Raw genomic sequence first — 13758 nt, 5'->3', positions numbered from 1 at the left:
TAAAACCCTGCAGAGGCCAGAGAATTGCTGCTAGGGACAGAGCAACAATCCAAATTTCATTTTGGGTGATGGCTCCTTGGTGAAATTTGGCAAATAAAACTTCAGACTCCAAGCAGGGCTCCCTGCTGCCAAATGAAATACTAGCCTGGCCTTTCAAAAAGCAGATCAAGAAAGCACAGATTTTTGCAGTAATACCATTTCTATTTACTGCTGTCTGATTTACTAGTTTGCAATTTGGGGACAAGACAAATAATTCAGTTTTAAATGGCCTTTTTTTTAAAGTAACTGTGCAGCTCCTTCTCTACAGTATGTGTAGCACTTTGGGCTAGAGAACTCACTGCTCTTGCCCCACTGCGCTGTGCCTTGAAGGCCTGAAAAGCAGCACTTAAGAGGAGAAAACTGGGCAGCAGATTTCTCATTTGATGGCAAGTATGCAGCCAGTGGTCCTAGAAGTACTATTCTAATAGCACTGGCATTGCTCACTGCTGTTAGCAGCACTGGGGAACACTTCTAGTGAACTCCACAGTGTACTCTTACACAGTCTTCCTACTCATCTGCTTCATGTGTAGAGAAAGGAAAGGGTAGAAAACCCCCTTCATATAGGGAAAGGGTGGAATAACAGTGCATCTATTGAGGGGCGTACCACACAGGCCACCACTTTCACAGGCATTTTGTACGACAAGACTTTTTTTGCTGAAAATGCTTCTCTCTTTGTGCAGATGTCCCTGAAGCTGTAGGCAAATGAAAAGTGAAATGTGTTCCTAAAAACCCAGTAGTATAGGTGAATCAGTGCAATTACACTGCACTCCCAACGAGCATGACAAAATGACACCACCTTTTTTTCTTTTTCCACACTAGGTCCAATCTGCATTCTACTCTTAAATCAATTTCTTGAATATCTTGAATCAATGTCTTGGATATTTTGCTGCTAAATTAGACAGTAAGCTCTCTGGATTAGAGGAATAACATCTTCCATATGTTTCTATTCCCTTCCCTTCTCCCTGCAGCACCATCAAGTCCCAAACCTAATCATTACTACAATATACTGTGGTAAATGTAACCATGGACCACTAATGGATGTGTGTTTCTTCACAGTGGTAACAATAACATCCATACCAGCACTGGCAAATGTGCCTGTGGTTAAAGGGCAGGGTAGGAATACGCCACCATGCTGCTCCCTTCAAAATCCCTGCTATACCCCAGATAGCCACCTTGCCCTGGCATGCTCCTTGCTCTTGCTTTCACCCTGTTCTTGCTCCTCTGATGGTCTGGATGTTTTGTGCCACCCTCCAGCAGAGGGAGGCAGTCAGCTTCCAGTGCTGATCCCAGCCCCATCCCAGCGCAGCAGCAGCAGCCAGATAGACCCATCAGTCCAGAAGCAGAAGGCTTATGAGGGTTGCTTTCCAGCACACTTAGTAAGATGAAAATAATAGCTCCAAGGAAAATGCATCCATTTTCCTTTACAAATCCCTGGTGTGGAAATGTTTTAACTTTTAATGAAGTCCATCTGTGCAGAAGTGCGGGCTCTAAAGGATTTACAGAGACAAGACACTGGTGTAGCCTGCTCCTTCCTCCTCCTGTTTTTTCATTGATATAGAAAGCCCTGAGCAGTGCCTGTATACTCCTTCTCAGCACCCAGCCTCTTCCTTTGTTAGCAAGAAAAGTATAAAGATGCTAATGAGCCTGTGCCTTCTAACACAGCCCACTCACAAAGGATTACCTGGGAGGCTAGGAAAGGGGAGAACATGATCAAAAACATAAATCCCAAGAGTCAAGAGACAAACAAACATTTGAACTATTAGAAAAACAATAGGCTGTAAATGAGAGCAGGCAAAAGCAGTCCCAAGAACTACACAGATTGGAAATCAGTGTTGCTGCTCAGCACTCAGCCATGCTTCCTGAGGAAGTGGACGACTCCTTGGGTATTCACTACAATGAGGTCAATCATTATAAAATCACCAAGCAGTGATGGTGCAGCCCACAGACTTAATTTCCACTGTAATTCAGCATTAACAAATGTCCTCCTCAGAAAAGATGCAGGCACTTTCTAAAGATCCTTCTGCAAGTCACTGATCTGTCTAATGACAGTACTGTAGGACTAACACAAAAAGAAAAGAAAAAAGGGATTTTTTTATCCTGCATCCCAGACCTGAGAAAGTAAGATATTTCTATTTTTTTCCTTGCATTAAAGAAATAAAATACTATTCTTGGTTTGAGTAACTTTTTGAAGTCTTTAACTAATCTAAGACCTTTTTTTTTTTTTTTGTAGAACATTTGCTATCAGAAACTGTAAGCAAAAGTACCATCTAGGATGTAGTATGCACAGGAAATATAATCTGATAACATCATCACAATTTATGGGGTGTCATGTCTTAAATATAGAGCAGGACTTTATCAGGATCATGTAAGCTGGAGAGTCACATTGTAAAGATTAAGTGCAAGAAAAAGGCTTGTTTCAAAAATTTATGTGTAAAAAAGCGGCAGTTAACAGCAAAACAGGTCTAAGAACATGCTTTCGTGAGGAAAACATGAGGATCCTCTCACGTGTGCAGACCACCCACAGCCCATGCTTAGCCCCAACCGGGCAGATGAACCTTGCTGAGCACAAGCCGAGTGTAAAATCCAGTACACTCCTCAGTCCTCTGGGATTCATTTGCTAAACAAAGAGCGTTCATTAGTAAGGGATTGTAAAGTTGTTAAGAAGAAGCTTTTCTACCTCTTGAAGCTTTTGTGCCTTTTTCAGCCACATGTCTACAGAAAACAGAACAGTGACAGTCTGAGCATGTCACAGGAAGCAAAAGCATCCCAAATACTGCAGCAGTACAGCTGGATATCCACATAAACCTATGCAAGAACAGCCAGCCTGGTAACTAGAATCCTTTCTCTCAGAGTGCAAAGGGTCAATCTGGGATGAGTTTTAGTACAGCTTGCCTGAAAAATGAAATTGCAAGAATACAGGGAATTTAAAATCATCCATAAATACATTGTGAGAGTGAAATGAGTGATTCCACTGCATAGATATAGCTTCATCTTCTGAATATGCTTAATTGGTTACTTCAGTCTTCCAAAGACTTTTATAATCCAAATTACGCTGCAAAATAAAAAAGCAGTCCCCCATAATAAGCAACAAAAACAATGCCAGAAGCCACCCCTAGAAGCAAACACACAGCATGAGAAGACTTTATCATTCTCATGTCCTCTTTCCATACTAACCAACGCATATACAGCCTTAAGACTGTATTTTCTTCCTTTAAATCAGAGGAAGGAAGAAACGAATATGAGATTTTATTATTAGTCTGTTGATTTACTATATGGAAATAAAATCTGGTTCTAACCTCCTAATAAGCACGAGCACAAGAATGTTCTTTATTTTCTTGGGAAAACCCATAACTACATTTCCCAGGGGGTTCCTGACCAATGACTCTGGTTCTACAGAGTTTCATATGAAGCAGCACATTTTTTTCTTGCCGAAATTAACAGAAAGTGTACAGGGAATTCAGCACTTGCTTCTCTCCAAGCTAATTCAAACACCTTCAGTGTAGAGCAACAAAACTGCCAAGAGACTATCCTAATATAAAACCTTGTTATTTGGTATGTTGAAAACAGTTTTAAATTGGCAACACAGCATAACCATTAGAAAAATTGCTTTACATGAATTGTGGCTAATTTCCAGCAGGTTCCCAGTGTGAGCCATTAATACCCAAAGGCTCAATCATTGATGCATGTAAGATGGATTAGGACAACTCCAAAAAGCTGTTCAGTTTTTAAAGGTACACATTCCAAAGCAGAGGCCTAAATATTGGCTCAGTATAGCTGAGCACCTCTGGCTGATCAGAGCATGACCAGTTTTACACTACTCCACCAAAGGTTAGTTTATACTGCGAGGACTAAGCAGCCCTTTGTCCCAGTCAAGATAACTATGACACAGAAGTAAGAAGTTCAAGGCAGAAAGGAATTCCAATTCTGCCCATATTTCAGCATTTTACATAACACCATTGTCAAAAACCCCAACAACCATATAAACAGCAAAAACAGATTTCCAGAAATGTGAGTCAAACGCAGCATGGATCAAAGATATCATTGAACTTAACTTGCTGGTTTTTGAACAAAAGGCCCCACCACACAATCCACAGTGCAACCAGGGCATGAAGGCAGGGAATGTTCTCCTTTCACTGAAAACCATGGAGATTTTGGGAAGGAGGAGAGTGACCTCCTTGGGTGGAAGCTGCTCTTACCTCGAACATAAAGGTTGGCTGGGGCAGAGTAGAGGGTTCCTGCGCTGTTGGTTGCAACACATTCATATTTGCCTTGGTCTGATTCCTCACTGTTCTCTATTTGCAGAGCTCCTGTACACAAACAAGATGAAACAGATAATTCAGGTTATGGCAAATCTGGTAATCAAACCAACAGCCTCTGAAAAGGAAGGCCATGCCCCACGCTTTTAAGGTATCTTCCTGGATAAGTATTTCATGATGTTCCCTGGACCCACAAGGTACCAGCATGCAGCCAAAGGTACCCAGCCTGCTGTTGGAAACTTGTGAAATTGATTATTGTTATTTTTCTAATGTGCAGGGAAATAGTTACTGATTTATTTCTAACCATCCCAACCACTTATATTCTTTGCTTCAATAAAGGAAAAAAACATACACATACACACTTATTAATTACAGCTTCATATGGGACTCCTCTCTAATAAAAGGACCTTTAATAAGTCTTTAATCAAAACAGCCAAGCACAAAGCACACTTAATTGTAGCTGTTTCTTATCTGATGCACACAAAGCCTAGCAAACACTCAACAAAATGTGACCTTCCTGCAGAAACTGGCACAGTCCCATCCCTCCCACCTCAACCACTCTTCCTTGGTGATGTCTCAAAAAGACACCTCTTTTTGAGAAAACCCTTTGCCTTTCATCAGCTTTTTCCATGTTAGTGATGTCCGTATTTTTTCAGATTTCATTATATATGATATAAAAAGACAAGAAAGTCAGTCTGAGACATGAAAAATACACACCAATGTAATACAACTGATTTGCTGCATGATGCTTGCATGAAGGCCACCCTCCCTTTGTCCCAGCAGTGCCTGCTTCCCCAGCTTTAGGTCAGGAACAGTTGCTTATCCCAGGCTGCATATTCTTGGGACATGATCTGATCCCATCCCCAAAGTGCCAAATGCATGAGAGGCATGTCTAAATAATGGCTGTAATTGTCAGGGCACACAGAGTAGCAATTCACAGGGGGAACCTGTGCAGTACCCATGATGTGGAAGTGAGCAATGCTCTAAGCTGGTTTGCTCTCATCTACTCAGCCTACTCCACTGGTGTCCAGCAGCACTCAGCTTGGCAGCCTGGCCTTTCATCCAAATTCTTGCCCAGCACAGATGACTGCGCAACTGGCCACACCTAAACTCCCTTAACTGGGCTCCATATGCAGACTAAAAGATGGAGAGTCGGAGAAAGAAAGAAGCAGGATGCATGTGACAGCAATCTGGCACTGCAGGAGTGTGTGGCCTCTGGCCAGACACTGAAGTGGCTGCTGCTCTGCCTACTTTCCCCAGGCATTGTGGGAATAATTTTTTAAGTGCCTCCAAGTGCTCAGATTCTGCTGGTTAGTACTGCCTGCAAGAAGGGAACTCTGCTCACAAACCATATACCAAACTAAAAGATGTTAACCCCCTTGCTTGTAATGATCTGAACTCATTTCTGCCCACCACGGCTCAAAATGACCACTGAGAGCCACACTGAGAATAGCTGGTGAAATTGCCTTCTCCCTTCTTGCTAGTTCAAGCTGCAGAGGTCAAACTCAGTTTTTCGTATCATCAGAAGAAAAACTAATGTGAATCAACCACTGCCACCTACATTATTTAGAAGGATAAATTGAGACTGTAGCATAAGCCTATATGTCATGGGGAAAAATGAACTTCCCTGGGTTCTGCCATATAATAAAAATGATGTACAGAGCCCTCCCTATTGTTGCATTAGTGCTGGAAATGAGGCTTCAGCTAGACAGAGAAAGCTTGTTTGCAAAAGTCCACCTACTAACAAAAGGACCTGCCAGCTTGCCTGGCCACAGTGCTCTGGACACCCACAGGCTGAAGCCTACAGAGCTCTGCTGCTTAATTTAGGAAGGACAGTGAATTTCTATACCCTGTCTGGGAAAAACATCTTCAAGCAGACAGTAGCATGGATAGGCAGTGGAGCAGGACGAAGCTTCCCAGCATTGACAAGATAGAGAGAATCAGAGAATCTAGAAATGGAAAAGACCTATTAGGTTACCTCGTGCATCCCTGGGGGCCAGGGCAGGATTGCTCCCTGTTGTAAATGTACTTGTGTTGTGTCCAATCCCATTTTAAATGCGCCAAGTGATAGGTCTTTCACCACTTCCTCAAGGAATTGATGCCACTGCCTGGTTATGCTCTCTGTCAGGAGGATTTTCCCGGAACTCACCATATATTACCCCCTTTGTAATTTCTGCTCATCTCTCCTTGGGCATGCATGTGCTGCAGAGCTCATTCCAAGTGCTTCCATCAAGCTTGTCTGGGAAAAGTTGTCTGCTGCAAAATATACCCAAGCTTAACAAAAAACCCAACTGGCTGGGCTGGGAGCAGAGCCAGCTTCAAGTGATAGTAGTGTCTGCCTAGAAAAAAAGTAAGATCCCTAGATAATTCTGCCATAAACACATACCCTTTTTACATGACCCTTTTTGCCTTTTAATACATATTACTGGTAATTTTTTACCCTTTATACTCACGATCACCATGCCTCTTAAATGTCAGTCCAACTATTTTTCATCTTTAGGGACCTCAACAGTAGAAAGAAAAAACTTAAGAGATGAAGAAAATGAGGGGAGTTTCAAAAGAAATGCTGTTACTGCCTGTCAACATGGACCAATTTCTAGAATAGTATTATAAACATGCAACATGTCAGCAACTGCCCGCAAACTGCTCAGGGACATTGGGCAAGGGACTCTGGGTTTGTCTGGGTTGGCACGACTATGCAAATTATGGTGTGTCAGGAGGAAGACAAGAACCCACAGCAGAAGGAAGTTAACACAAACCTCGCAAATGAACCAGAAAGAAAACAGGTCCTGCAATAAATCATCATTAGACAAACATAAAGATCCTGCAGCATAGCTGACAGCCAGCAGAAACTGAAAGGATCATGGTAAACTGATGGCAGTCAGCAGGGCTGGAGGGATTTTCTTGAAAGACAACCTACAACTAAGTGATGGATCTAGGCAAGTGTAGGGTGTCTCAGAGTACAAAGATTTATGAATAAAGTTAAGAAGCTCAGACATTTCTGGAATCAGAAAGCTGGAGACAGAAATGCATCTGAGACTTGGAAAAAAACTTCCTACAAAACGCTCTCAGCCCTAGTTCAGTGGTCCCAGAGAGAGACATCATCTCTTGGAGGGTTCATGTCTAGGCTGGACAGGACACAAGGAGTACAAGAAAGTTAAGAGCCGAGTTCTGAGTAGCATCCTTCCCTGAAATTCATGGAAGCTGCATCCAAAGACGCTCAAAAGCACGGCAAATTGTTTGCCTCGAGAAGTGCAAAGAACCTGATTTCTATTCCTAGCCCTGTCAACATCTCATAATCTTCGGCGCCTCTGCAAACCAGGGCTAGGAAGGCTGATTTACTTTTATTCATTACTTTGGGATTTATGTTGTATAAGTTGCTGAGTGAGGTCTTGTTCACACAGGATGTTACTGCCGGCTTCTCACACGGACGCCTCCAGTGCTCGCGTGCCAGGTGCCTTATTCCCATTTGTGTGGCCGAGTCCTGATGTGCAATGAGATAGCAGGGCTTTGGTGGATGCATGAGGACCATCGACTACCAGGACATGGATACAAGTACACAGAGGAGCAGTGAACAGCTTGTTTGGGAGCTTGTGGGGCTCTGCAGCAGCACGTGCACATCAGAGTGAAACCTGTCCCTGCTGAGCACCACTCAACCTCCGCTGCTCCTCCACACCTGAACTGCAGCAGGGCTCCAGAGGGAGAGCGGAACAGTTCCTCACCATGCTGCCATGTCACGTCAGTCTTGCTCGTGCTTCAGACCTGCTCCTGACAACACAGCTTATCAGAGAGCTGACAGCTCCTGAGAAAAACCCCTGGCTGCTCTCCAGTGCCAGGGAGAATGGTGACAAGGCAGAGTTTTCTGGGGCTGAGGGCAGGAGTCAGCCCCACTGACTGACAAGCATTCCTTATTTTATATTCCTCATTCCTCTTTGCTGGTATCTCCTTGCCAGCCCCTCCCCTCCTCACCTAGCTTTTCTTTCACTCTTTAACTCAGGCACAGACAGCAGCCCCTTTAGCAGCTTTCCAAGATACTTATCTATTCAAATATACTTGTGCTCAGGCAGAATCATTAGTTGCAGTGACAGTGGTTAAAAGAAGCATTTAAAAAGTGCCCTGCACAGAGAAAGCATGGGGAAGGCAGATCCTGATAAGGGATGCTTTTTGGCAGTGCTGGGTACTGTTGTGCCATGGAGGGCTTGTCACTCTCTTCTCCAGGTGACAAACCAAATGTAAAAGGCTCTGAGCTGCCATAGAAATTGATCTCCCTGAAATCCTGCTCTGTAGCTCATTGGGTGCTTGTGCCCTCTTCTCCCAGAGAGCACCGCACGGAGCCAAACACCGCAGCTCCCGGGGCAACACTCTTCTGTATCAACTCAGGTCGGAGCTCCATCCCCAGCAGTGGGAACAGCTTTTTCTCTATCAGGGCATTCACAGCCTCAGTCCTCCAGGCTCACAACGAGGGGACTGACTTTTTGCCCTGGTTATAAAATCATGGAATGAAGACATGGAATGAAATGGTCTTGTAAGTACCCAAGAGTCAGAGAAAGCAGGCTGCAGACACAGCACTCATCTAAGGAAAGGACTTGCAATGCAGATGGAATGAACCCAGCTACCTGACCAGGGCCCTTCCTCTCAGCAAAGAGGTAAATTTTGCCTACCTGCACACTACAGCATATGGCTACTCTAAAACCCTCCCTTTTCTTTCCTCCTGCTTCCCACCAGCTTCCTTCACATAAATACTGCCTGACTTCTCTTCCAGCAGTATTTTTAGCCCCCCTCTTCAGCCAGTTCCCTCTTCCACAAGTACTCAGGTGTGGGTCCCAATCCCTTTTGCTAAAAATTCCCTCCTAGGGAAGGCGAATTTCTCTACAAAAATCCAGGGAGCTGTGGAGCAGGGTCAGAGACAATCCCAGATCAAATAAGGACTCATAAATGTGAATATGGTGGACAAAGAAATAACGTGAAGCCCTGACAGTGGGGGAGTTGGACTCTGACATCCTGGCTGCTGCCTGAGATAACAAACACTTGCTGTGGGAGCTGTGAAAAACCACCAAACCACGCGAGAGTCACTAAAAATGAAAATAAGCATTTCCCATATTCGCTATTTTTGGTAATTTATAACAGCAGCATCTCCCAGCTGTTACAGAGGATCGTACCTAGCCTCCACCAGCTATTGGCACTGCCAAATATGCAAAACAAGGTAACTACAAATATATTTTCATTGTTAGTGTTCATTATGGTTATTATGCCTGCGAGGACAGGGATTGGCATACAAGGGGCCTGTTCTGGATGGCAACAGTGCTGAGAAATCACTCTCCTGAGCACCAGAGGCAGCTGCTGATTGTACCTGACTGCTGCCATGAACTGGACTTGGGCAGAGAGGGAGGAGATGAGACCCAGCATTCTCAGCAGTGCGAAGCCTCCTCTTAGACAGCAGAGTTTCAGGATGCTCTGATCTCTCACTAGCAGGTACAGGGAATCTCAGGGGACTCTGCCTCAGAAGCAAAACTACAGCACTGTCAAAAGCACAGTAACACCTCTGTGTGCTTCTAAAGGGACACAAGTCAATCTGAATGTGACAGTAAGAAACATGGCATGACAAGCATTTCCAGGCACTACCCACCCAGCCTCCCCCTGACACTTCTCCTGCAAGCAGATCTCATTTAAAAATAGTTTTTGCTTTCTTTTGGTGACTGGAAAAGCTCAAGAAACAGGAAAAAAATCCTGTAATACACAAAGTACAACCAAATGTACAAACACATACTCAAAAAGAAACAGCAAAATTCTTTTAGCTTCCTCTAATCTCTTTGGATAGCTTTACGCTCCAGCTCGCAGGATAGCATAGAAATAATGGAGCTATATTTAAACCAGTTCACTTGGGACTAGAAAAGGTTTAGCTACAGCTATACAGAAGTTGGTGCGGGTGTTTACCTGGCTTCCCAGACAGCTTCTGACACCCAAGTGAGCTGATCTAAAGTTAATTCAGACAGACCTCTGCTATGCTGACGTCTGCAGGGAAGAAATACTCTTATGTATAGGAACCTCTGATATTTCCTGTGGTGACAGAAAAGTAACAAATAAATCTGACTGGAAAGGGATAATGCCTGAGACGATGATATTTCTTTACCTCCTCATGTGTATCTGATCTAGTGCCTGTTCAGTCTAGCACCCACTAGAAACACAACTGAGTTCTGCTCTCTCTTACAGCCCAGGGCAGGAAAATGCAGCCAGGTTTCACAAAGCTGAGTGAGTTAAATTGTAGAGAAATGCTGGAAATGAACATCTTATATTCTACTTTCAAAATATAAATGGGCAGAACTTGCTTAAACATGGATTTGCTGATACTATCTGTGGGTCACCTTAAGAAGCCAGCTCTTGCCTAATCTGACAGGCATTTGCCAGCTCTATGTCTTTCTGATGAACAAACAGGGATTTCAATATTAATTTACTACCTGGGACCATCCCTGAGGGGTAAAGAGTGAAGCTACAAATGGAAATTCTGAATTATGGATGAGAGCTCCTCCCATTTCAGGGAAGCCAGACATGTCTTGGACAGAAAGGACCAAATATGTGGGGGTAAGGTCAAATGAGTTTATTTAGAGATAAAAATCTCCTGTTTGGAGGGGCGCATGGTAGAATATCTCAGATCATCCTCTGTCTAACCACATGCTGTTCCCTCCAGGTGGGTTTGCCACTGCTCTGACAGAAATGTCTTGGATACCATCCCAAGAACTCCAGACACACAACTCCTAACGACAGTCACAGCAGCAATGAAATCAAACCAAAACCACCCCTCCCCCCCAACATTATTACCAAAAGGGTTCATTAAGAGTAATTACTTCACCCTTCCTTTCAGACCAAATTAATGGATTCCAAAGCATCAAACTTACCTTAATGAGGAACAAGAGTGCAGCTGGGTATAGAACATGGCAGAACAGTCACTTCTACATGGACACAACCTCACCATCATAAAAAAGCACTTTCATCTAATCTGTCATTATCTTTAGAAATTCAATGACCTCCATTTTAAATAAAAGGCATCAGGCTGACAGAAATCCTCTAGAAGCCAGAGAGCAGCACGTGGCTTCTGTTTGCTCTCACAGAAATGTCATCTTTGACATTCAAACAGGACACATATATTTTAAATAATGTCAAGAACACTCTTAAAATACCTCATCAGGACTCAAATGGGGGTGGGAAGGGGGTGGGGGTGCGGGAAACTTATGTTTTATGAGATGGATGGTTCTTTTCACAGAGATGCGATCGGTTCCCAAGCAGGACGTATGGAGCATCCATGTGGTTCTGGTGCTGAGTCACTAATGTCATCAGCTAGGAGAGGCGTGCAGCAAAGCGTGCGGGGAGGCCCTGGGATGGCTGCACACTCAGCGTGCTCGGCCGGGAGCTCAGAGCGGATGGCGAGTTAGCGTTCCATCTGTCACTTCATTTTAGCATTTGCAGTAGAAATAGGAGACGAAGAAATAGTTTAAAGGAGTTTGTAACATCACAGCTGTCAATCTCAAGTGTTCCAAAGGGAGGAATGACAGATATGGTAAGCCCATTCATATAAAAAAGAAGGTTTGCAGTCTTTTTCCCTGACCCAGATTTGCTACGGAGGCAACTTAATGCAAATACGTATCAAACAGCAATTCACCTTTACTCTAAAATCACTTAACAGGAGCTGAAAACATTAACCCCCAGCAACAGAACCAGTTACAAGAGTCGTATTATTAACTTCCAGCAGTGATTTGGGGAAAAGGGGGAGGAAAAGGGAGAAGGAGGAAATCTGAATGAATGAGGTTGTGTTGATTTATAGGTAGAAGTCATTCTGTCAAGAAATCCAGAGGTCATTCAAGAGGGGTAACCAAAATCACAAGAGAATTCAGATGGGCCTTAGCACATAATGCTGATTAACATGCTAAAGTTAATCTAAAGAGACAGCTTTGAGTGTTTAGGCTAGAAAAAAACAACACTCCAATGGAAAGTCATTACTGGTGCATACAGGCTGTGAAAACTAGCCAGGGACTGTGCACCAGACTGGGCTGGGCTGTCAAACCAGGGGTGGGTTTAATTAATGAAGGCTTAAAGAGTCAGATGTGCTTCTGATTTGTCTATTTAAAACAAATCTTAATGCTGCAAAACAACATCGGTATGTCCAGCTCAGAAAGGAGGGGTCTAGGTCAGTGGTTCTCTGCTCTGCCGTCACATTAGAGGGTGAGTACAGTTGAAAGAGAAACATGCGGAACACAAAGGTGTTCCTTATCTCAGAGTCACATTTGCTCAACCTTTCAAGAATTTTTCTCCTTCCAATTAGATTTTCATGACCATCAGCAGCAGCACAGATGAATTTAACTGTTCTCTTGTGAAAATGTTACCTCCATACATTTACACCAAAGTAATCCATCTGAAAACCCAGAGACAAAAGACCTCCGAGGTCACAATGTGTGGGAAGTTCAGAGACTTTCAGGAGCTGCAAGAGATGTCAGCTCTCCTGTGGTGGAGGCCTGGGACCATTTTCCAAACTTTTGCAAACTTTCCATTGAATAACCCCCTTTCAACAGTGCAAAATTGCAATGGATGAGTCTACAAGAAATCACGCTAAAACCCAACCGAAATAAACACACTAGTGGGAGAGTGCAGATGAGCGAGAGCACTGGCAGAGTTAGGGCTGAGAGTAAAAGCTGGAGATGAGAAACACCAGAGGAGAAGGGACAAGGCAGACAGGAGATGGAGTGACGTGACAACTGGAGGCACATTTCAGCATTCTTACCTCTGATCGGTGTACCACCTGGTGAGGTAATTTGAATGCAAATAAGATTAGAGAGAAGCATTAGTACAAAGAGGAAAGGAAGAAAATTATAACTAAAAAGCAGAAAGTTTTTTTAAGCTAGAATTTGTATTAGCGCGACAGGAATAAACAAAAAGAAACTGATGTGCAATAAAAGTCAGAGTGACACTCTCAGGAGGTTAGTAAAGCTTATTGCTTTCAGGAGTGCAGCATCCAGCCCTGCATCTCGCCATTGAAGTCCCCACCCTCATGAACAGGGGCCAAACTAAGCTGCCGAGGTGGCACTGCTGGCTGGCCTCACCACTTGCATTCACCCACACCACTGTTCAAGCAGTTGAGATGGAGGACACTTAGGGGAGATGGTGCAGTGCTCCTTCATTCCTCATACAGAACAAGGAGGGTGTGTCCTGGGGCTGTGTGACTGTGAGTGTGCTGGGCAGGAGGGGTGGAAAGCGCATGGTTGCGGGCACTCGGTGCAATTTGGCTTTGAGGTTAGAACGACCAGTGGGACAAAATCTGCTTGCTTAAAGACATTAAACTAAGAGGAAAGCGTAATAAATCAGTTTTGAGTCATTCTCCACATTCGCATAACCCTTGCATCAGGTTCCCTCTGGCCAAGAAATTGGTGTCACGCAGAATTAACTTTACATACAGAAATATTTCGAAATGAAGTGG

The 13758-nt window shown here is 43.8% G+C and overlaps 1 protein-coding gene across 7 annotated transcripts in view; it reads right to left on the bottom strand.

Annotated features, from left to right (window-relative positions):
- PTPRF (protein tyrosine phosphatase receptor type F) overlaps positions 1–13758 on the bottom strand; it is a 380389-nt gene that overhangs the window by 86513 nt on the left and 280118 nt on the right. For all 7 annotated transcript variants that reach the window (XM_069023152.1, XM_069023156.1, XM_069023157.1 and 4 more), the window contains one exon: positions 4236–4346. In XM_069023152.1, coding sequence (XP_068879253.1) covers positions 4236–4346 — 111 coding nt within the window. The remainder of the gene's footprint in view (positions 1–4235; positions 4347–13758) is intronic.

The sequence above is a fragment of the Aphelocoma coerulescens genome, chromosome 8 (assembly GCF_041296385.1).
Source record: "Aphelocoma coerulescens isolate FSJ_1873_10779 chromosome 8, UR_Acoe_1.0, whole genome shotgun sequence".
NCBI lineage: Eukaryota > Metazoa > Chordata > Aves > Passeriformes > Corvidae > Aphelocoma > Aphelocoma coerulescens.
This window is presented reverse-complemented; position numbering and strand designations above follow the sequence as displayed.